The sequence below is a fragment of the Sapajus apella genome, unplaced genomic scaffold (assembly GCF_009761245.1).
Source record: "Sapajus apella isolate SASKATOON/1434 unplaced genomic scaffold, GSC_monkey_1.0 scaffold10, whole genome shotgun sequence".
NCBI classification, from domain to species: domain Eukaryota; kingdom Metazoa; phylum Chordata; class Mammalia; order Primates; family Cebidae; genus Sapajus; species Sapajus apella.
In genome coordinates this window covers 6,901,494-6,925,297 of record NW_022436950.1, presented here as the reverse complement: position 1 = coordinate 6,925,297, position 23,804 = coordinate 6,901,494, and the positions used below count along the sequence as shown (strand labels likewise).

General features: G+C 42.5%; 1 protein-coding gene and 1 non-coding gene across 5 annotated transcripts in view; both read left to right on the top strand.

Annotated features, from left to right (window-relative positions):
* Nucleotides 1–23,804, top strand: part of ATG16L1 (autophagy related 16 like 1) — a 38,472-nt gene that overhangs the window by 1,445 nt on the left and 13,223 nt on the right. The window contains exons 2-12 of one of the 4 annotated variants that reach the window (XM_032277875.1): nt 3,070–3,163; nt 9,585–9,690; nt 10,438–10,511; nt 11,329–11,580; nt 12,776–12,841; nt 15,456–15,542; nt 16,226–16,282; nt 16,503–16,553; nt 17,192–17,294; nt 20,181–20,286; nt 23,728–23,798. In XM_032277875.1, coding sequence (XP_032133766.1) covers nt 3,070–3,163; nt 9,585–9,690; nt 10,438–10,511; nt 11,329–11,580; nt 12,776–12,841; nt 15,456–15,542; nt 16,226–16,282; nt 16,503–16,553; nt 17,192–17,294; nt 20,181–20,286; nt 23,728–23,798 — 1,067 coding nt within the window. Of the gene's footprint in view, nt 1–3,066; nt 3,164–9,584; nt 9,691–10,437; nt 10,512–11,328; nt 11,581–12,775; nt 12,842–15,455; nt 15,543–16,225; nt 16,283–16,502; nt 16,554–17,191; nt 17,295–20,180; nt 20,287–23,727; nt 23,799–23,804 lie in introns of all 4 variants that reach the window. The other 3 variants (XM_032277878.1, XM_032277876.1, XM_032277879.1) reach the window with 3 other exon arrangements.
* Nucleotides 18,093–18,367, top strand: LOC116552057. Its single transcript, XR_004269182.1, has one exon.

The window sequence follows — 23,804 nt, the reverse complement described above, 5'->3', positions numbered from 1 at the left end:
TCAAGCGATCGTCTTGCCCCAGCCTCCCTAGTAGCTGGAACTACAGGCGAGCACCATCAAGCCTTAGTTGTCTAATCTGTAAAATGGGGACAGTAATGATACCTACCTACCTCAGAAGGTTGTCACGAATATTAATGTTTGTATTTTTAGTAGAGATGGTTTCATTGTATTGGGCCAGGCTGTTCTCCAACTCCTGACCTCAGGTCATCAACCTGCCTCAGACTTCCAAAGTGTTGGGATGGCAGGCCCAGCCGGGACAGGGATTTGAACTCAGGCGTGATGACTAACTTCAAAACTAAGAAGAAAGGGGATGCTTTGCTGTTCTAGGAGGTCCTGAAGAATAATGCTGTTTCAGAAAGCCAGAGGCATAAGAAGTCCCTCTGACTCAAAACGTGATTCCCTTACAGATTACATATATCAGTTCATTAGGTGCTTCTTGGGTGTTTATGCTTTAAAAGCTAATATATTTTGAAAGTCAAATGGGGTTGGAGGTTTGACTCACCGCCGCCTGAACCCTGTGTCTGTTTTGCCTCCTCTATAAAATGGGGGAGGAAGCTTACCGTGCCCACTTGTTAAAACAGTGATGTGCATATAAGTGCTTTCAAAGTCATCTGTATAATAGCCTGTAAAGTGTTTGTCTCTTTGAAACAAATGGAATGTTTTCCTGCCCTTTGAAAATGGCATCTTGATGAGGCAGGAGCATGTAAAGCAGTCAGAATAAGAGGTCAGTCGCGGAGAGAAGATAACCTTTAAAGGGCGCTAGAGTAGTGAGTAATGTCTGCCCGAGGGACCAGGAGAGGGAACTGGGATAAGAGGCTAGGAGGGGGCAGGAGAGTGAAGCAGCCTTTGCATGTTAAGATCTCATTTTGGCGAAGGGACTGACAGCTAGGGAGATCATTACTATTATAGTTTGTGAAATACCTTCATTCCTCTCATTCCAGCCTTCCCAGACCAGTCAGCTTCTGACCCTCCATCAACCTGGAGTCTGTTCCCTGTTCAGTCCCTGCCTTTGAACTGAAGAGAAAGGTGGAAAGAGGCCTTAGTGGGAGGGGAAAGCTTCCCTCCGTCTCCAGCCTTCTCTTCATGGAGGACCCTTTGGGAAGGACTCCCTTAATGCCTATGTCCTTTGAAAGAACCTAAAATTATCACAGGGCACCAAGCTTTGGTTTAACATCTAAAGATCTTACTAGAGCCCTTTGACACTGGTGGATTTTAAACCTTTCTCTTGATAATGATGTCCCAGGTTGAAACCAATTCCCAGTTTGGCTGAGCTAGTTCGTTTAGCTAATATAGATGAGAGTGTTTCTACCCAGGAGTTCTCTTTTCAGATATCAAGAAGTGGGACTCAAGACTCTAAGAGGAGAAATAAGCTCTTTTAACAAGAACAGTCACTAGCATAAATCCTGTCTTGTTCTTCTTGGTACCTGCCTCCACCTCTGATCTTACTGGTGCCTGTGTACCTATTACTCTTATTTTTTATTTCATTTTATTTATTTATTTTGAGACAGAGTCCCGCTCTGTTACTCAGGCTGGAGTACAGTGGCATAATGTCGGCTCACTGCAACCTCTCCCTCCCAGATTCAAGCAATTCTCATGCCTCAGCCTCCCCAGTAACTGGGACTGCAGGCAAGCGCCCCATGCCTGACTAATTTTTGAGACAGAGTTTTACTCTTGTTGCCCGGGCTGGAGTGCAGTGGCATGATCCCGGCTCACTGCAACCTCTGCCTCCTGGGTTCAAGCAATTCTCTTGCCTCAGCCTCCTGAGTAGCTGGGATTACAGATGTGTACCACTGTGCCTGGCTAATTTTTGTATTTTTGGTAGAGACAGGGTTTCTTCATGTTGGACAGGCTGGTCACAATCTCCCAACCTCAAGTGATCTGCCCACCTCAGCCTCCCAAAGTGCTGGGATTACAGGCGTAAGCCACTGAGCCCAACCTGTGTGCCTATCACTCTTAACGACATGTTCTTTCTAGTCCTGTCTTTTGAATTTCTGTACTCCTGTCTCCTGTCAAATTTATGATGTTTGGAAAGAGAACTCATTTCCTCTCCAAGCTCTCCCCTCCTGTGTTCTCTTTACACATTAGCATCTTCCACCCAGTTGCCTGAGCGAGGAGCCTCAGAAGAATCTTTCACTTTTTATTACTATGGATCTGTTGGTGTAATTGTGTGCTTTTGTAATCTCTTACTTCATCATTGCCAGTAAGAAGAAGTCTAAGTCTAAATTTCTCATCCTGCTTTTTCCTGTGTTGGCTCAACCTTTGTTTCCAGCCACTTACCAAGAGACTCTGTTATTCCTTCTGTGTGGACCATCATCTTCCTTTCAAACCTAACTCATATATCACTACCTGTGACACCATTCATAAAATGAGTAAAGAGTGTAGTGGCTCATGCCTGGAATCCCAGCACTTTGGGAGGCTGAGGTGAGCAATTCTGGAGTTCTCGAGGTCAAGAGTTCGAGACCATCCTGGCCAACATAGTGAAACCCCGTCTCTACTGAAAATACAAAAAATTAGCTGGGTGTGGTGGTGTGCACCTGTAGTCCCAGCTACTTGGGAGGCTGAGGCAGGAGAATCACTTGAAGCTGGGAGGTGGAGTGAGCTGAGATTGCACCACTGCACTCCAGCCTGGCAACTGATCGAGACTGTTTCAAAGAATGTATTCTGTGTGCCTTTTTATAGTTGACTGAATTAAATGTTAACTCCTTCATGTTGGGGGCTCTCATTTGTATTTGAATTTCTAGTTCCCTGACCTAAAAAGTAATTAAATGTATCAAATTATGATGAAGCTCTCCTGTATTGCTTAAAGGTACATAGTATTTCACTTTGCCATTGTGTTTAGTGTGTTTCTTTTTCTTTTTTACTCCTAAGGTAGAAACAAATAACTTTGGGGGTAGAAAGCATTTCAGCTTCCTTTAATAGGGAAAACATTCTTGCAGGTGTTTCTACAGGTTACTGTGGCTGGGGAATGCATGTTCCTGTATTTTATCCTACAGTGCGTGACAAAGTAGGCACCTAGTAAGTGTACATATGTTACAAATAATTTAATTTCTGAAATTTTTGTTTTAATAGATAACAAATTGCTGGAAAAGTCAGATCTTCATTCAGTGTTGGCCCAAAAACTACAAGCTGAAAAGCATGACGTGCCAAACAGGCATGAGATAAGGTATTTGGAAACTAACGTGTGTCATCTGTGTCTCCTCTAATGAAATTTATCTCCGTTCAGTTGTCACTTCTCTAAAAGCAAATCAAGTATTATTTCTGTGTTCTGGTTGTTGTCAGCTCCTTTCAAAGGAGAACTACGAAAACCAAGTAATTAAAATTGTTTTTAAAAGGTTCTTAGCAGTACAGTGCTGTCAGCACTTAAGGCAGGTTCATGTGGTAACCTTAGGTGTTTCCCATCTAACCTGCCAGGGTTCATGTGTTTCTTTTTTTTTTTTTTTTTTTGAGAGTTTTGTTGTTGGTGCCCAGGCTGGAGTGGCGCAATCTCAACTCACCGCAATCTCTGCCTCCTGGGTTCAAGTGATTCTCTTGTCTCAGCTCCTGAGTAGCTGTGATTATAGGCATCCACCACCACGCCCGGCTACTTTTGTATTTTTTACTAGAGACGGGGTTTCTCCATGTTGGCCAGGCTGGTGTCGAACTCCCGACCTCAGGTGATCCACCCGCCTCGGCCTCCGAAAGTGCTGGGATTACAGGTGTGAGCCACTGGGCCTGGCCTTTATTATTATTATTATTCTTTAAATCACAGACAAGTATTTCTGAGCAGGTTTATGTAGATCCTGTTAATATAGGATTGATTGGCACGTGCACAAAAATTGCTTTTGGGCAATATGGGTCTATTTGATCCTTTTTAGGTTGGTGTTTTTTCAGCATATATAGATGGTCCCCACTTGCAACAGTTCAACTTAAAATTTTTCCTTTTTTTTTTTTGGAGACAGAGTGTTGCTCTGTTGCCCAGGCTGGAGGGCAGTGGTGTGATCTCAGCTCACTGCAACCTACAACCTCTGCCTTCCGGTTCAAGTAGTTCTCCGGTCTCAGCCTCCTGAGTAACTGGTACTGCAGGTGTCCACCACCACACCTGGCTAATTTTTGCATTTTTAGTAGAGGTGGGGTTTCACTGTGTTGGCCAGGCTGGTCTTAAACTCCTGACCTTATGATCCACCTTCTTTGGCCTCCAAAAGTGCTGGGATTATAGACATGAGCCACTGTGCCCAGCCAACTTAAAATTTTTCAACTTTATAATGGTGCAGAAATGATACACTTTCAGTAGAACTGTTCTTTGAGTATCCATCCATGTGTTCTGTTTTTCCCCTTCAGTTCAGTATTCAATAAATTGCATGAAATTCTCAATAACTTATAAAATGGGCTTTGTGTTAGATGATTTTGCCCAACTGTAGGCTAATGTGTTTTGAGCATGTTTAAGGTAAGCTCAGTTGTGATATTCTGTAGGTGAGATGTATTAAATGCATTTTCATCCTGTTATCTATTTTCAACTTCTGATGGGTTTAAAGGGACATAGCCCCAGTAAGTAGAGAAGCAGCAGTATTAGTAGATTGTGAAATCGAATTAGCAGATTCCAATAAGCTCTTATTTTTCTTTAAGAACTAGATTAGAGGGCCGGGCGCGGAGGCTCACGCCTGTAATCCCAGCACTTTGGGAGGCTGAGGCGGGTGGATCACGAGGTCAAGAGATCAAGACCATCCTGGTCAACATGGTGAAACCCCGTCTCTACTAAAACTACAAAAAATGAGCTGGGCATGGTGGCGCGTGCCTGTAATCCCAGCTACTCAGGAGGCTGAGGCAGGAGAATTGCCTGAACCCAGGAGGCGGAGGTTGCGGTGAGCCGAGATCGCGTCATTGCACTCCAGCCTGGGTAACAAGAGCGAAACTCCGTCTCAAAAAAAAAAGAAAAAAAAAAAAGAACTAGATTAGAAAAATATCGGTGTATATTAATAGAGTGTTTACTGGGTCATTTGTGTACATTTATATATATTTGAAGTCTTACTGTCCTCTTCCATAATATTCATTGTGTTTGCATGCTAAATTTGGTGGTTGATATGGGAACAGTAGCCATATTGTTCTGAAATCTCCACACATTTAGCAATTGTAAAAACAAGGTTGATGATTTATGGTGTTTAGAAAAAAAAAAAAACTAGAAATGATATCTGTAGCCTTATGTGTTAATTTGCTCCTAGAGCTGTAGCTGCTGTTACGTCTCCTCATCTGGCAGAATGGTCTCCTGGTAGAGGACAGAGTGGAAAAGATTGCAGAGAACAGATGGCTTGGCAGGGCCTAGGTTCCATCCTTGCTTTCTAACAGTTCAGGAAATCCTGCCTGGCTGTGGCCCTGGGAGGTCTTCTGTAGTGCTTAAGATTTAGTTGTAGTATTTTGGTTAATTTTAGGTATAGATAATGCTGTTTCACCATTTTCATCTAAATTCAGCCAATTGAAAACTTAATACATCTCTGATTAAACCCTTGGTGACTATGTTCTTGTATTCTTTATCTGTTAGACAAACTCATTGCTTAGAAAGGCACTATAAACAAATATGTAGCAGTTCTTTTGGCTGAATTTCACTAGGATAGTCTTTTTTTGAGGCTGGGTCTCTCTCTGTCGCCCAGGCCAGAGTACAGTGGCATGATCATGGCTTACGACACCCTCAGCCTCTGGGGCCCAAGCAATCCTCCTGCCTTAGCCTTCTGAGTAGCTGGGAGACTATAGGTGTGCACCACCATGCCAGGCTAATTTTTAAATTTTTTGTAGAAATAGGGGTCCCACTGTTACCCAGGCTGGTTTCCACTCCTGGGCTTAAGCGATCCTCCCTCCTCCACCTTCCATTAGTATTGGGTTTACAGGCATGAGCCACCACGCCCAGCGGGATGGTCATTTAAGTGGAGGTCTTGTTACAAACCAGGTTCATTCAGCCTGAACACAGCAAGTTATTCATTGAGATGATGCATTTTGCAGCAGTTTATTCACAAGGCTCCTAAGCAAGGATTCAGGAGAACAGGTCTCAAATCCACTCCTTGAAAATAGGGGTTGGGGGTACTTATGGGATAGGAAGCAGGGTGGTCTAAAGTGTGGGAAGAGGTGATTGGTGGTTAGGAAAGATGAAGTGATTGGGGCTTCCATGTAAGCATAATCTAGCTGTGTGGTTCCTCATAGGACACATGCAGAAAATGATGGCGTTAGCACCATCTGAAGGAGAGTGCTTTGGCCCTCTGATGTCAAAAGGTCACCTCTTGGGCATTCACACAGGCCCACTTGAGCGGTTGAGAGTGTCAACTGGCTTTAATGAGCAAGAGCTGCTTCCTAGTTCCTGGAGGAGAACTTTAAGCACTGGTTATTATAGTGAGCCACAGTCCGTTATTTATAAGGAAGCTAGTGAGAGTTTAGTTATATATTGTTTGGCAACTTGACTTGCTAGTGGGAGTTTGGAACTAGAGGTAAGTGATGACAAGCAGGCAAGGCGGGTTGAATGGTGGGATTAATCAGGTTACCATTGGTTTTAGTCTTTCCATTTCCACAAATGGTATCCATAATAAGGCTGTCCGTCTGAGTTCTTTGTTTCCATTCATGGTATTGTTTTCCTGGAGTCGTCTATGGTTCCCTTTTCCCTCCAGATCTTCCCCTCCCCATATTCCTTCATCACCTCTTGCATCCTTTTGGTTGCATTTATTTTGCCACCTCCTTTGTTTATTTGTGTTCTTATTCCCAGACTGTGGTGGGAGCCTCATTCACTCAGTAGACTTCTGCGACCGCAGTGTGGGCTGGGCATTAGGGGTGTAGAGATGAGTAAGCCAGTCCCTGCTCTGAGGAGGACTGGAGTCTAGACCAGGAGGCCACCCCAAAGGGACATTTGCTAGAGAATGTAAGGGTGTTCACAGAAGCCGGGCACCATTGGCTTCCTTCCCCCTCCTTGTGTCATCCTAATTAACCTTCAAACACTGCACACTGTGCTTAAATAGTGACCTGCATCAGTTAGCAGACTTTCTCTTAAGTTTTTTCATCACTTTGCCTGCAGTTTGAAATCAGACTCTTCAGCCTTGAAATTGTTTATTCTAAGCATGGTTCCTGGACTAGTGGCATCTTACGGGAAATTGTTAGAAATGAAGATTCTTGGGCCCCTACCTCAGACCTACTCTGATAGAAACTCGGTGGGGGAGGTGCCTGATAATCTGTGTTTTCAGACATGCGTTAGGTGATTCTAGTGATCTCTAAAGTTGGAGCACTACCACCTTTACTGCTACTCCAAGTTCCTGGAACCAGCAACATTCCCATCACCAGAGCACAAAAAGTTGAAATGCAGATTGCTGGGCCTTGCTGGGAAAGCAGATTATGGTGGGCTTCAGGAATCTGCTTTAACCATGCTCTCCAAGTGATTGTTTTTTCTGCTTGCTGAAGTACCTTACGCTGATAGTCATTGTAAGTAAAATGGGAAGTCCTTGGAGGCTCTCGGTGGTGGAATGAGCTGTATCCTGCTTGCCTTAGTCTCTCCTAGCATTTCTTTTGAGTTCTGCATCTTGGTATACTTTGAAGTTTAAGCGTCTAGTCTGTGGCCCTGCTGCCTGATGATCTTACCTCCATTTTGCCCTTCCTAGGTGATTCCTACTGTAGTTCCTCTTCGGAAACCCCTCTCAAACTGAAACCATCCTTGTCTGGGGAAGTCCGCCTCTGAGCATGATTAATACTTTGTGTTGCCACTGTTTGATACACTTGTTTTTCTCTATGTTGTTAGTTTTTATTTCATGAATGTGTTCTATAGATAGCCAGCTCCTTGGAAGGTGGGACCACGTCTTACATGCTTGAGTCCAGGAGTTCGAGGCCAGCCTTGACAACATACTAAGACACCATCTGAATAATTTTTTAGAAGATGGGGGAGAGTTCATAATTATTCTGCCTAATTTAGGATGGTTTCATGTGAAGTGTGTTCCACTTTCTAATCTCTTGGCTTTACTTCTTGGGCTAAGATTGGGGAAGTGCCAGGTTGCCTCAAAAGATGAGGTATTAGTTTGTGCTTAGCTGTGTAATAAAATATTAGCTGTAGTATTACAACATACAGAGATGGAGGGACTGCTCTACTACCCACCCCGCCCCCACCTTTTTATTTTATTCCAGGCCATATGGAGTGGGCAGTTCTTTCCCCTCTCTTCAGATATTGATATCCTAGTGTTCAGCCTTCTTCCTTGTCTCCATCTACAAGCTTTCCCCCAACAGTGGTTTCAGCTGCTCGCTGTAATCTGATAATTCTCATCTTTGCCACCAGCCTTCTCTTGAACTATAAATCCACAGTTGTAGTTGTCTTCTGCTGTTTCTGAGATATTATGCAAACACTTGGCAAAATTCCAAAACTGCATTGACTGGAGGTGATCTGAACTGACTCCTGTGGTTCTAGGCACATCTATTTGCTGACAGAGTCTACGTGTTAGCTTCCAGCTTGGACTTCTCCTTGAAGTTCAGACTCTTAATACCCAGTTTCCATTTAATGTATACACTTGAATGGCCACAGCTGAACTTTTTAGGCCTCCCCCAAAACCTGCTTCTCCCACAAGCTTGCCCATTGCAGTGGGTGACACCTACCTTCTACCAGTTGCTCAGGCCAAAAGCCTTGAGTCATCCTTGACTCTGATCTGTCTTTCACACCCCATACCCGATTCAAAGTCAGGTCCTGTTGGCGCTCTCTTCGGAAGGGATCTAGAATCAGGCAGCACTGCTCCCACCCTGGTCTGGGCTGCACTGTCCCGTGTCTGCACTTTGCAGTAGCCTGCCGGCTGGTCTTCCTATTTCTGCCCTACCTCCTGCAGTCTGCTCTCCTTTTAAAACCTAAGTCATTTGGCTGCTCACAGCCCTCCAGCAGCTTCCCTTCACACCTAGTAAACCTCACAGTCCTCCGAGGAGCCCACGAGGCTCTGCATCATCTCCCCACCTCCTCTGTCCCCTGCGCCTGGGCTTCAGTCACCCTTCCTCCAAACACACACCCACTGTATGCCTCTCCAGGCCCTGCTGCTCTGCTCAGAGGGCCCTTCCCCCAAGGGTCCACATGGCTTATTCCTCACTTCCTTACAGTCTCTAGTCATGTGTCACCTTGGAGAAACCCTTCTCAATTACATTCAAATAGGAACCCCCCGCCCCCCTCCCCGTTCCCTCTCTTCTTCTGCTTGAATTTTCTGCACAGCACATGTGACTCCTGACCTCACATCTGCTCTCAGTTGACTGTCAGCTGTGTGAAAGCAGAGCCCTGTACGCATTGCTGCATCATCGGCCCTCAATTGCTTGCCCATCAATGAGTGGCCCTCATTGGTGCCTCTCTGTTACTGGCACTTCATTCAGGAACTTTTTACCCTTTATTCCTGACGTGCCTGGTGGTCACAGTTGCTTTGCTTTTTTCCATGTGTTTCACATCTTTTCCTTTCCACTCAGAGTGGCTGTAACCGCAGCTGCTGGAGACACCCGAATGATTTATTAGCTGTGTGAACATGTTTCTGGAGTTACTGTTTCACTGCCTAATTGGAAAGGTTTGGAGTCTCATTTTTCCCCTCCTTTTTTTTGCACATTCTCTTCATCTGCCTGGTTTGCCAATTTAGTCCCGGACATGACGGCACATGGAATGACAGTCAGCTACAAGAAATGGCCCAGCTGAGGATTAAGCACCAAGAAGAACTGACTGAATTACACAAGAAACGTGGGGAGGTAAAGCTAGCCCTTTTCCTTATCTGTCCTCTGCTCTCTGTGACAGTCCTGTGGGGAGGGTTAGTCACTTCTCACCAGAATTGGCAGCAGCCTTAGCCATATGTGGCATCAAAAGCCCCCTCTACAGGAATAAAAGGGCGAGGAAAACGGAATAAAAAGACCAGGCAGAGTGAGGCCCGTCAGCAGAAGGGCAGTCCTGTGACAGCACTGCCAGTTACCATGCTCCAAAATCAGCATGGGAGATGAGAGTAGAGAGGCTTTAAAGAAGGAAAAAGCCTGCTACCTGGTCCATTGAAGGTCTTACTGATGGTTTCATAAAGCTTTTCAGTACGAACCCTGAAATTTCAGAGACATTCATGAGAAAAAATCAAGTCCCAGGCTGTGTTCCCCTGGATGGTGGTCTTATGGCAAAGCTCCAGTTGGGAAAATGCAGTTCACCATCACTACAGCTCAATTAATTGTCTTTTCAGCAGTAGTGAGTCTCCAAAAGGGTAGCTGAGGTTGATGGCTAGACAGCTGTCCTCAGCAAGCCCCTGGCAGTCACCTGGAATACTTCTCATCCAGCCAAGCTGTCCTTTAAGAGGGAGTGTCAGGAACAGTTCCCCTTTGTGTCCCCATAGGTGCCTCAGCTCCTTGCTGTCACCGATCTCATTCATTCTTTCTTAAAAATAAATAGCCACCCACTATGTAGTTTCCAAGTGAGGTCCTAAAATCTTATTCATGAAAGTGTTCTTCTTTATCTCCCAGTTAGCTCAATTGGTGATTGACCTGAATAACCAAATGCAGCAGAAGGACAGGGAGATGCAGATGAATGAAGCAAAGTGAGTAGAGACCATGCCTCTTTGGAGCCTGGTCATTGGGTCACATGTCCTTGTTCTGCTGAACTCTTGTGAGCAGGGCCAGTGGCAATGAGTGGCCGTAGTGCACTCAGCAAGAGTTTGATTTCAGTGCATGCATGCTCTGGGATCCTTTTCTACCAGCTCTGAGAAGGAGAAAGCAAGGACAGTGCCCTCAGGCTTCTAGTGTCCTCCTAGGGAAGTCACCTTGGCCCTTGCAAGTGTCCCAGAGACACTCAACGGCTCTCCTGTGGCCGCAGTGTGTGGGAGCCTGGTATGTTCCTGTGGCGGAGGTGGTAGGGCCAGGATAGCTGAGCGCATGGCCCTTGGGAAAAGGGGAATGAGTTTGTGAGAAAACTTGCTGATCGGAGAGAAGCCTTCAGACAGGATACATGGGGACTCTGAATCCTAAGACCTTGGAGCTGGGGTTGGGGGTGCTTGGGTTTTCTTAATATGTGGAAAGGGGGTCTAGAGGCTTGGAAAGGCGGGGCACTTGATCAGACGTTCTTGCTCAGGAAATGTTATAGCTGGTGAGATATATAGGGTTTCCAGCCTCCTTTTAAGTCCCCTCTACCAATCTAAGCATCAGAAGTTTCTCTTCCTTCACATCATGTTTTTGCTAGTCATTAATAGGGTGAATTTCACCTTAGGTGTTTCCTAACGGATTATCATGTAAACCTTTGGGATGGGCCTGGCTAAGATATGTAACAGACAGAAGGTGTTGAGCACTCAGCCAGGTCCATCTGGCTCTGGCACAGTGCTCTGGTGAGGTACCATTCCTCCTCTGATGTCATACTTTCAGAATTGCAGAATGTTTGCAGACTATCTCTGACCTGGAGACGGAGTGCCTAGATCTGCGCACTAAGCTTCAGGACCTTGAAATAGCCAACCAGACCCTGAAGGATGAATATGATGCCCTGCAGATCACTTTTACTGCCTTGGAGGAAAAACTGAGGAAAACTACGGAAGAGAACCAGGAGCTGGTTACCAGATGGATGGCTGAGAAAGCCCAGGAAGCCAATCGCCTCAATGCAGAGAATGAAAAAGACTCCAGGTGGGATATCAGTCCACAGGTAGTGGTTTCCGTCCTTAGTAAAGTAGAACCTAGGTCTTTGAAAAGAAAGAGAAACCTGGCAGTTACTGCAGGAGGTTTGCTAGGGAATTCTTTCAGTGTTTCAAGGAGACAAGCTAATTCTGAACAATATAAATTAAACCAGAGTTAGAAAAAGGAAATAAACCACAATTAGAATTCTACCCCATAATTTTGTGAAGCTTTTTGTATCCATATAAAAATTCTGATCTTGCTAATGCACGAGAAGATTATATCCAAACTCACATGAATATAAATGTGAAATTCCTAAATCAGACTGATTGATAGATTTTTATTTTTTGAGACAGAGTCTTGCTCTGTTGCCCAGGCTGGAGTGCAGTGGCTTTAGTAAATTAAAGTTACTAATATTATGTAAACTTTGATAGTTGAAGAATCTCACCATACCTCAGTTTCCTCATTTGTAAATGGCAATAATGGTATTTATTTCAAAAGGCTGTTATAAGGCTTAAACTCTGTGAACTAATTAGCAATGTCAGGTACGGGGAAGTCCTATATAAATCTTCACTATTGGTAATCATGCTGTGGGTATGTTAATGCAGGTTGAGCATTCCCATATCCCAAACTCCAAAATGCTCCAGAATCTGAAACTTCTTGAGTGCCAACATGACACTCAAAGGAAGTACTCACTAGACCATTTCAGATTTCCGATTTACCGTCAGCTTAGCTGAATTTCATGTTAACACTTGGATCCCCTCCTTAAGATATATATCATGTTTATGTAAAAGCTTGAAAATCTGAAACACATGTAGTCCCAAACATTTCAGGTAATGGATGCTCAACTCGTGTAAGACTATTTGCTGCAGAAAACTTAAGTCACAACTATGACTAACCCCCAGTGAGCCTGAGGCACGTATCTTCCTAGGAGACCCTGGGTCCCAAAAGACAGGCCTCTTCCTTTGCTAGCTGACTGCTTTCTCTAATAACGTGACCTGTCTCTCTCTTCTAGGCTTTACTCTGAAACCCTTTAAAAGGGGAGCCTTGCTGCTGTTAGGAGTTTGGGCTTGGGACTTAGAGTATTTTGCTCGGAGTAGTTGTTATTTTACGTGCACTGAATGTGTTATTAGAACTGGTAGCTTCTAGAGAGCCCAAACCCCAGGCTTTCCTAAGCAGACATAAATGGTGGGCCTTTTTTTAACAGGAGGCGGCAAGCCCGGCTGCAGAAAGAGCTTGCAGAAGCAGCAAAGGAACCTCTACCAGTCGAACAGTAAGTGGAGATAAATGAATCAAAACTGTGCTCCTGATAATTTGGCTCTCTTAAAAGTTTGGTTTTGTTTTTTTTTTTTTTTTTTTTTTTTTTTGAGACAGGGTCTTGCTTTATTGCCCAGGCTGGAGTGGAGTGGTGTGATCATAGCTTCTAATGTTTTTATTTCTGTAAAATCACCTTACAGATTTTAGAAAGAAAACTTCAATGTTAAAGGGAGAAATGAAAACGATCTGTTCTTCCACCACTCAGAAGTAACATCCATATATCATTTTAATTGTATTTTGGTGACTTCTGATTTCTCACAAATAATGTATTGATTGACCCTATTTCTGATTACTTACTTGAGATAGATTCTTGAAAGTAAAATCGGATGGGTCAAAGCTTTTGGAAGGTATCACAAATAACCTTCCAAAGAGTTTCTGTTCATCAGCTGTGAGTGTGAATTCTGACTTCCTGCACTCTGTACACATTACTGCCTCACTGTTTCCTGTTGACACTTTGAGCGATCAGTTTTCTGCCTCTAATTGTGCCTGCCATGTAATGCTGCGGTGGTGGGTTTTTGTTTGTTTTTTTCCTCCTTGCACCCTTTGGTTTGTTACTTAAAGTGGAAGCATAAGTGAAAACTAAGATCTCTTGGAACAAAAGGAATTGAACTAGTTTGGAGCTTTTCTTAATCTGCCTACAAGTTAAGGTGGGGGATCTACTCTGAAATTTGAAGCTTTAATTGTGGCAGGAAACAGTTTTCTTTGCTCTAGAATGTTTATATTTTCTATTGAAATGTGTGTTTTGGAATATGGTTTCAGAGCTGTGATCCACTATTTTTTAAAATGTTAGTTGCTTCCTTATAAGTGGAGTGGGTTAAATTAAATTGGGAGTCATTCACCAACAAAAGTCTTAATTTATAAAGAAACAAAGGTTCTCATATCATGCCTTTGCTTTAGATGTGTAGGGTATGTGTGTATCTACACTTTCAGATGTGGAAGATTAATCTCAGTTGTATTTTCCCAAGCCACAAAGTAAATAGTTGACCTGGAAATGAGATTTGGTTTCTTCAAAAAAACAGCTTATAAAAGTGTCATTTGTCTGCCTTATAATCACCAGCATAACCAGGTTGACTGGATGTGACAACTTAGACAGGTTGAGCATCCTCCCCAACATGATACAGGAAAGGGCTGAGGTAGGATGCAAACATAGGGCTGTGAAGGCCTGTTCTTAATCTCTACGCTTCCTTAAGGAGTTTCTGTGTCAGAGCACATACACATCTTTGAAAGACTTTGATAACTTAGCAAATGCTAGTATTTTCTTGTGGTCCTGGGCCTGAGCACAGTTCCAAGTACTTACAACCATAAAATTCTGTTTTCAACAGGACATTGTCAAAGGCTCAGCTCATATTTGCAGTTCCTGTCTTTGCAGTTCTCCTCTCGTCCTTGTGTGGGCACAGGTGACTCTTACAAACCTAGATCTCTGGGAAAGCCAATCAAGAAAATAAAGCACAGCCTTGTCCTCTTTCTTTAGAACTGCCTTTATTCTCTTCTACATCCTGGCCAAGAATGTGGTACAATAATTACATATAGTCCTGGAATAAATAGCTAAGGAAAATAAATTTACTTTGACTTAGTTTAATTTGCTTAGTAACAAGTTCTTAAGTACATATTTACATAATCCAGATAATTATTCACTGAAAAGGAAAAATCTTTCAAGTTCTTACGAATCCAAACAGTAGGTGATGAAATCTTGGATTATTACATTTAATTATTTTACTTCTCCATGAAGGTTGCATCTCAGTAGGAGGTCATTAAGACCAGAATAATTACTTGCCATCCTCCAACCAGAAAAGACATGGCCCCCCCCAAAAAAAAAAATTAAAAAATAAATAAATAAAATAAAAATGAGGAAGTCAAATTCCAGAGGTGCTTTGTATCCATTGGGGTAAACAGCAACAAAGGGAGCAGGTTATGTGACTTGATTGTGTCATTTGAGGTGCGATGGTCTCTCCTAATGTCAGAGTCACTACGTATTTAAACATAAAACACACAGAGTTAAAAATGTATAGTGTTTAGATTCTGCTTTTCTATTTTTTAAGTAAAATAATATTTGAAACTGGGTTAAGACAGCTGTTGATTTCATGGCCCATTTAGCAATCCCTTCTTCCCCTGAATTCTTCTCCCGACCCTGTTGTTTGTTCATATTCCATAGCTGCCCCTAACTGTCCTAGATCCCCCTCAGCCCTTGTGTCATGGGAACTGTGCTTGGTGAGTACTGCAGCCCTTCAGCTGTGAAGCTGACTGCTGATGGAATGTCCTCCTTTGGTAATGGTTAAGTATTTCATTGCTTTCCAAGTGGGAGCCGTGTGTATACCTAAAAGGATCAAAAGCTCACTTTTAAATTTATTCTCAGCTGGAATTCTGGATTTCATTTAAACAGGTTAAATGTTTATTTTAGTGTTGTTCAAAACATGGCAGCTCTTCCTTTTTCTCCAAAGAACCTTTAACCATTGCTGTAATAGCCAAGTGACATAGGGTATAACTAGAAAATGACATTAGCATTTGCAGAACAGATTAATCACAAAGCTCCTGCTCTAGAGAATCAAAGAATCTCTTGCCTTTCTTTCTAGGGATGATGACATTGAGGTCATTGTGGATGAAACCTCTGATCACACGGAAGAGACCTCTCCTGTGCGAGCCATCAGCAGAGCAGCCACGTAAGTAGGCAGGTTTGAGCCAGGGAAAAGACAGCTGGAGGAGCAATATGAAGGCACATTTGTGGACATGACAAAGAATGTAGTCAGGTGCACCCAACCCCCTACCCCTTTGCCGGGACACCTAGCATCATACACACCACAGAGGTGTCCAGTCTTTCTCAGTTCACCTTTGTTTAATGGGAGAGAAGCAGAACACAGGTGGTTTTAAATGCTTCTAAATACAAAAAAATGTAGTGGCTTTGCTAAAATATGGACAGTTAAACCTTGTTAAGCAGAATGATCGTTCAGGTTTAGATCATCCTGTTTCGTTCTTATTAGGGCTTTTTTTTTTTTTCTTTTTCCCTAAAGCAGGACTTCAAGAGTGGGGATTGGTTACTAACAGCCACAAATTATGAGGTTAGTTAGCCAAAAATTGTGAGGTTGACTGTCTAAGTTTATTTCCAGGGAAATTAATTTAGTACTAGGGAACCTTGTTTCTTTGGAAACCTCTAGGCTAGGTTTCCCCTTTTCCCTTTCCACTGTTTTCTGGCAGTTTGGTACTGTGTTGGGTTTCTCTCGGCTGGGGTTTGGGAACTAAATGGGAAACGTATTCCCAGGTACCTGATTTTGTGGGCTGTTTTGATTGATTGATTATTTGGGCAAAATGTTTCTAAGGTTTAAACCTATCCTCCCCTCCTCTTTAGTAAGCGACTCTCGCAGCCTGCTGGAGGCCTTCTGGATTCTATCACTAATATCTTTGGGTAGGTTAGAAGACTTTCACCTTTCCTTTTTAAAATGTGTATAATTAAACCTAAATATATGTACATGACTTATTTTTATTTTTTAAATGTACACCAGGTTTCAGTGGTACAGAATATACACGTGCCTTAATTTCAGCTTTTCATTTAGCTTCTTCCTTTTTTCCTCAACTCCCTTTCCTCTTAATCTCGCTGCGTGCTGATCTCTGGCCTTTCCCTTTAGTCTGTCCGAGTCTCCCCTTTTGGGACATCATTCTTCTTCTGATGCTGCCAGGTGAAACTATTATCCTCTCTTAGTCCAGCATGTGAGTGTGGGTCCTTAACAATTATGCCGATCACTGCTTCACTGCCCTCAGTCATCAGATGTTCACGTGCTAACCAGGATGCTTTGCATGTTCCTAGGAATGCCGGGAGCTCTCAGAGCAGGGCTACCAGGTTGAACACTTCGTACAGTACTCATGCTCTTGTTGCTTTCTTTTGGCATGCGTTAGACTCTACGTTGATCACAGGTGATGAGGATGATTCTGACTAGGCATAGAAATAAAATAATTTTGTGGATACCAGAGAGCTACCTCTGAGCTAGCTGTTACATTAAGCTGAGAAAGTTTCCCAGCAGCTTACTGACTGGGTAAGCAATTGTTGTTCAGGATTGCTTTTCACTGTTGGGTTTTGGAGTCCACAGGTTAGTGTGCAGGAGAGTAAGGCATGTGCTGGCTCTCTTTCTTATCATTTGAGTGAGGGTGCTTCTGATTTTTTTGTGAATTGTTCTATAGTTTGAAGAATCTAGGAGGGACAGGCTATCAACAGAGGCAGTCTGCTTAAGCAAGGTCGTCTTGGAGTTCTTTCTAACAATTTGATGGGCAGTAAACCTCTGCAATCCTGCCTAATATTTGTCTTTATCTTATTTCTTAGGAGACGCTCTGTCTCTTCCTTCCCAGTCCCCCAGGACAATGTGGATACTCATCCTGGTTCTGGTAAAGAAGTGAGGGTACCAACTACTGCCTTATGTGTCTTTGTAAGTATGCTTCAGCCCCAAACCCCCCGACGGATTTTGTTACAACCATCCTCTGTAACGGCAGAGCTGACTGAGAAAACATTGCTGGCATGAGAGATGGGGCAAAGGAAAAGTAATTAGGGATGGCGAAAAATGGAAGAGTAATTTATATAATTATTGTCACCATTTGGCTCCTGTTTAGAGTGAGTTGCCAGTCAATGGTCTATTTTGGAAGTTCAGTAGGGCAGCTGTTGGTTTCATGAATCATACCCCTATCTGTATGACTCCCAACCATTAGGAGTCTATGATTGGAAGCAGTCTTGGGCAGAAGCCACTGTGATGGATACCAGGGCTGTCACCTGGAGTTCAGAACTGGGTCCTAGTACTAGCAGATAATCTGCATCCCAGCTGGAGTAATTGAGCAGAAATGGAACCAGCCTGGGGAAACGTTGAGTACCTGGCTCAGAACTGTCAAAGCATGAGGAGGGTAGGAAACAGCACAAAGATCAGAGCCTGGAGAGTTGGACTGACTCCATTATTGGCCTAATCACTGGCAGCAAGCGAGCTAAAGGAACCAGCTTTAAAAGCAGGGAAGAGTTTGCTGTAAAAATGGAATGGAATTTATATGGTGGGAGCTTTGGGTTCCAGGCATGAGGAGGGACTTTGACGGTTACACAGTGGACTGGCTGAGTAATGAACTGCCTTGACCGTTGTAAAGAGAGTTCCACTTTGGAGGAGGAGTTGGGACGGGGTGTATCAAGGCCCCTTCCCAGCCCCACTTCACTCCTGTGATTCTCTGATCACCAGGCGCCTTGCCGAGGTCGATGATGATTGGTAAAAGGTCTGATTGCACTGAATGTCACAGTCCCTTTGTTGCCCTCAACTCCCAGCAGCCCATATTTTTCCTCCTATCACATTTAAGTTATGTGTATGGGATCATGGAGCAGCTGATAACTTGGGATTCTGTCAGTGTGTGTCTCTGAGAGTAATCGGTTCACAGCTGGCAAGTATCCAACAGAACAGTTATGCAGGAGACTGACAAGTGGCAGTCATGGGTGTGACGGTGCATGATCTCAAGTTTTCAATCTGAGACCTCCTAAGGAGAAATAAACCATGACAAAAGGAAATTTCATGGGGGTAAAAGGTTTGGTCACCTATCATACTTTTCAGCGGTGGGCCACAAGAGGGAGGGAAGGTGGAAAATGAAATTACCAAAGTGACGCCTATTGCCCAGCCTGTTCATAGTCGCTCTCTCCGTGGTATTTCAAGCATCTTATTTTTTCAGTCCCAAGCAAATGTGAATACCACATATTTTCTTCCCCAAGTGACCTTTTAGACAAGTGATTATCTGCTTAACAATCTAGATAGTACATATTTTCTAGTCTTTTTTTCTTTTTTGAGATGGAGTCTCGCTCTGTTGCCCAGGCTGGAATGCAGTGGCACTGTCTCAGCTCACTGCAGCCTCCACTTCCTGTGTTCAATCGATTCTCCTGCCTCAGCCTCCCAAGTAGCTGGGATTACAGGCATATGCCACCACACCTAGCTGATTTTTGTATTTTTAGTAGAGACACGGTTTCACTGTGTTGGCCAGGCTGGTCTCAAACTGCTGACCTCATGATCCACCCTCTTTGGCCTCCCAAAGTGCTGGGATTACAGGCATGAGCTACCACACCCAGCCTCTAGTCTCTTTTCTTTATTAGAGAAATTTTCGAGCATATGCAGTATCTCTTTCCCCCACACACTTTTGCTGCAGCAATTTGAAGCTAATCCTAGGCATTATATTTCATCCAAAAGTATTTCACCCATAATCTTAAGCGAGTACAGTGATTCTTCAATTATTCCCTCTTCCCATTTTGGAATGGGATGCTGGCTCTCACACTGTTGTGCAGTAGCACAATCTCAGCTCTCTACAGCCTCAGCCTTGGGCAGAAGCAATCCTACCACCTCAGCCTCTCGAGTAGCTGGAACAACAGGCATGTGCCACCACACCGGCTTTTTTTTTTTTTTTTTTTGGTAGAGACAGGGTTTTGCCATCTTGTCCAGGCTGGTCTTCAACTCTTGAGCTCATGCAGTTTGCCCACTTTGGCTTCCTGAAGTGCTGGGATCACAGATGTGTGCTACTGCACCTAGGCAGGATTCTTTTTTTCGTGGTTTTCTTTCTTATCCAGAACATGAGTACCATCTTTTGCCAGTGTTTATGCCAGTATCAGAAATTTCCCTATGAAGAATATAAATTCTCCTAAAATAATGACTGTCACTTTTATCTAAGGCATGCTCATTAACAGGCACCGTTCTAGGTTGCAAAAATCTCTTTCTGAAGCTGAGCAAATGAGACTTCTAAAAGTTAAGAAACTTGCCAGAGGTCACACTCTCAGTACACACTAGTGCTGTAATGTTTCCAGAAAGAACTACATTGAATTCCATAATAACACAGATTGATGTTTTTGCCATCTACTTATGTTAGGACTCATTGTGAAAGCTGTATTATAAGAGGCCATGTGCTATGCATTATTTAGATATGTAGTATTTAGTATTGATCAGTAAATTAGTAAATGCTGGTAAATCAATAAGTAATATTAACTCAATCTAGACCAAAAACTATTAAGATAGATAGAGGCCATTATTGTCGGAAAAGATGAAATTAATGCAAGGACAAACTCTAGGCAGTCTATACATATTTTGAATACTTTCTGAGAAGGTTGCACTGTACTCTAATGCAACTGTTACTGGAAGAATAAAATGATAACAGTATCTTAGGAGACCTGGACTAAGCGTCCAGTTTTGTTTGTGATTGGATCCACCTCTGCTTGAGGATGCATATTTTCCCCTGAGTTAGGCATTTGGAGTTTTCGTGTATCTTGAGCTCTTGGGATGAGAATGACCTGATACAGGGTGTTTGCCTTGCAGGATGCACACGATGGGGAAGTCAACGCTGTGCAGTTCAGTCCAGGTTCCCGGTTACTGGCCACCGGAGGCATGGACCGCAGGGTTAAGCTTTGGGAAGTATTTGGAGGTGAGAACCTGAGGCATAACTGAAAACTTGAGATGATGCACCATTGCACCACAGAAAGCAGCTGTGTTGGTGGCATCTGGTTGACCTTGCTTTCGAGCACTGAATTGTTCATCTTCTCAAAACATACGTTTTATGCAAGGGATCCTTTGACCAAAGCATTATACACTTCAGTTATTCTTTACATCTGAGTGGATGTTTGCTCTGATTTTCTGAAGTAGTGACCAGAAAATACTGTTAAGTTATGGATATGATTATGAAGGTTTCTGTAATTTTTCTCAGATATATACCAATCAGAGCATCTTGCAAAATAGTACCATTTTTACAAGGAAAAGGAGGCTTATGACCATAGATTCTGTAATTAAGCCATACATTAAGCTGTGGTTGATGCATTTAATGACAGTGGCAGTAGCCTAGGAAAAAAATGAATGTAGTCATGTCTGAGCTTGAGAAAAGAGAGATATATTACCTAGAAAAGATGCATTTAACACTTTATCAGACAGGGGACCTTAGATCAAGACTCAGTCACTTTGATTGGACTTTCAGAATTCTCAGAAATAGATTGCATTAAAACAGAAAATGGGAGTTGATGAGACTATCTCTTAGAAATATGAAACTGGGCATATCCCAGTTTTGACATGTTTCAAGATTCACTTAAATATGCATGTATTTTTACTAAAGTAAGGCCAAAGAATAAGGCTTAAGGTTTTTATAGGAACCACTTTGTCAGGTGTCCATAGTTGCAGCACATACATTATCCCTGGCCAGCAATAAATAGCTCCAAAGTGATTTTGTCTGTTAATTCCCCTGATCGTCACAACAGCCCTGTGTGGTTAAAAAGGTAGAGATTGCCCTATTTCACAGATAAAGGCAATAAAACTCAGACACTATGTGACTTACATGGCTAGTGAATAATTTCCATGGGGAGGGAGTGGTGGAACTAGGACTAATGCAGGTCAGAAGACTTGAAATTCCATGCTCTTCTTACTGTAGCTTTCTCTAGCAACTGAAAAATCATAGGGGTACTGCTTTTAAGGTTTATTAGAGCAGGGACAACTTTTTAATCCCATGGTTAGAATAGATTATTAGTAAAGCACCCCTCCTATCTGCCCCAGCCTTTGATTTTCAGGAAAGGGACTCAGCAGGTAGAGCCCATTGAAGCCCACCAAATTTTGCTGTTTTGCCCAGAAACATTTTAGCTTATGAGTGATAATGGCTGAAGCTATTAGAAAACAGTAATAAAAACAAATAAGAAGAAAAGAAATTTTCACTTTGTAGGGCTGAGGCAAGAGGATTACTTGAGGCCAAGAGTTCAAAATTAGCATGGGCAACAAAGTGAGACCCTGTCTCTATGTACAAAACTTTATTTAAAGTAGCTGGGTGCCGTGGCATGCATTTGCGGTCCCAGCTTCCTGGGAAGCTGAAGTGGGAAGATGGACTGAGCCTAGGAGTGAGTGGCTGCTGTGAGCTATGATCTCACCACTGACTCCAGCCTGGGCAACAGAGGAAGACCCTATATCTTTTTTTTTTTTTTTTTTTTTTTTTTTTTTTAAGGAAATTTTAGGGAATTTGGTTTGTAAAATCAAAATAAACAGTCTGTTTTGATTATGCCATTGAGATTAAATAAAAGTAACACTAGAAATCTTTTTGTTTTACTCCTTGGTCAGTAAAAACACCTATAAGAAAATTAAGAGATGCCAACCTTTAATTCTAGTAACCTTTCTGCTGCTAAAAAGGAAATAAATATTCATTGAAATGAATACTGATCACATAATTTGTGCCAGAGCATAATTTGTGTTAATAAAATCAAGTTTCTACCTAATCTACAGAAATAGCAGAATGTTTGGCAGCATTCCCTCCAGTTTTGTTTAGGGCCTTTCTTCTACAAACAGCTTTTTCCGTCGACAGTATTTTTACTATTGGCTAATATTTATTTACTGAATCTTGGAAGAGGCCAAGTTCAAGAGACCTTTTCTGAAGTAATTTGGGGTCCTATTTTTTCATGCTTTCAGACTATCAGAAGAATGGCCCTTTCTACCCAGTGGGAGCATCTGTTTTTGCTCATTCTCAAAAGCAGAAGTTCCACTGGGAATGATATAAACGCTGTTGCCATAGCCTCCCCTGGTACCTTGTAGATAATTAAGAATTTTAATATGGTCTTTGTCCCTTTGAGATCAGTCTTTCATATAGAATAGTATTAATTTTTTGGTCACTTCTTACATTTAGGCACTGTATTAAGTAAGTGCCAAGCAAATAGACCAGTATTTTAAGCATAAGCCAAAGATATTTCTTAGAATTTGCAATAATATTTTTATCTGTGAAGATTTTATCTAACAGAAAATCATAGTGAATATTACCCTTTTTCAACTCTTGAAAATCTTAAGAAAGCTAAGATCCAGAACATGGTATTAAATATGCTATATTTTGCAAGTACATTTAGAGGAGGGGTTCATCAACCAGATTCACAGTCTGCCCTGAATGTACATGACGGCTTCAAGCCAGTATTTGTGTCAGCTTGATATCTGGTTCCAGTCATTATTATTACTACTTAGAATACTGAATAAGATAAAAATGTGTCCAAATGTTTTCTGTTCTGTGTTTCTCTTTTACAAATGTGATTGCAGTGGTTCCTTAATTCCTAGCTTATCTGTGTGGATCATCCTTAAGTTACCTTTTTTAAAGGAACTTAATCAAATTATTGAGATTTTGATCTTCTCAGTTTGAGATTGCCTGTTGCCGAAGTTCCGTGTGGGTGGCCAGGCTGTCTGGAAGCAGAGTAGGTGCAGTGCTCTGGGTGAGGGCCAGCCGTGTAGAGGTACGGGAGGTGCTGGCACTTAATTCGCTTGCCAGGACCTTAGGTTCATGGAGATAAAGTATGAGGGCAAATTCCAGAAACTCCAAACTAGCTAGACTGGTATTCTAATGACTAGTCATTTAAATGTAACTAACACAATTTCTTTTCACACTTTAATGAAAATTACCACACCATGGATTCGGAAATTGATGGCCAGTTTCTACAGAAGTGATAGTTAAGTTGGCACAAATACTGATAAGCCCAAAGGTCTATTTATGTAAGTTTTTAAAATTTACTGAGGAATAATGGAACTGAATAAACCCAGTCTTTAGTTTGATTGACATGGTTTCTAAATTCCTACGCTTGATTTTTGTAAAGAGAATGAATAACTACATTTCTTAAAGAATAGAACACAGGTGCAAAATGCTGGGTCAGTGTCCACTTAGATATGCATTCGTCCTGAAACTAGCAGTGTATTCAGTCTCTCGTGTTCCACTTGTCCTGCTGTTTTGTTTGATTCTGTAAGGATACAGAACGGCTGTTGTTTCAGCAGCACAATTGGCTTCCATTGTATTTCAGTGTCCTGTTTTAACTTATTTATTGACTTTATTCAGCTTCCCATCTTTTTCTGATTTTTTCTTTTTATACAGAAAAATGTGAATTCAAGGGTTCTCTCTCTGGCAGTAACGCAGGAATTACAAGCATCGAATTTGATAGCGCTGTAAGT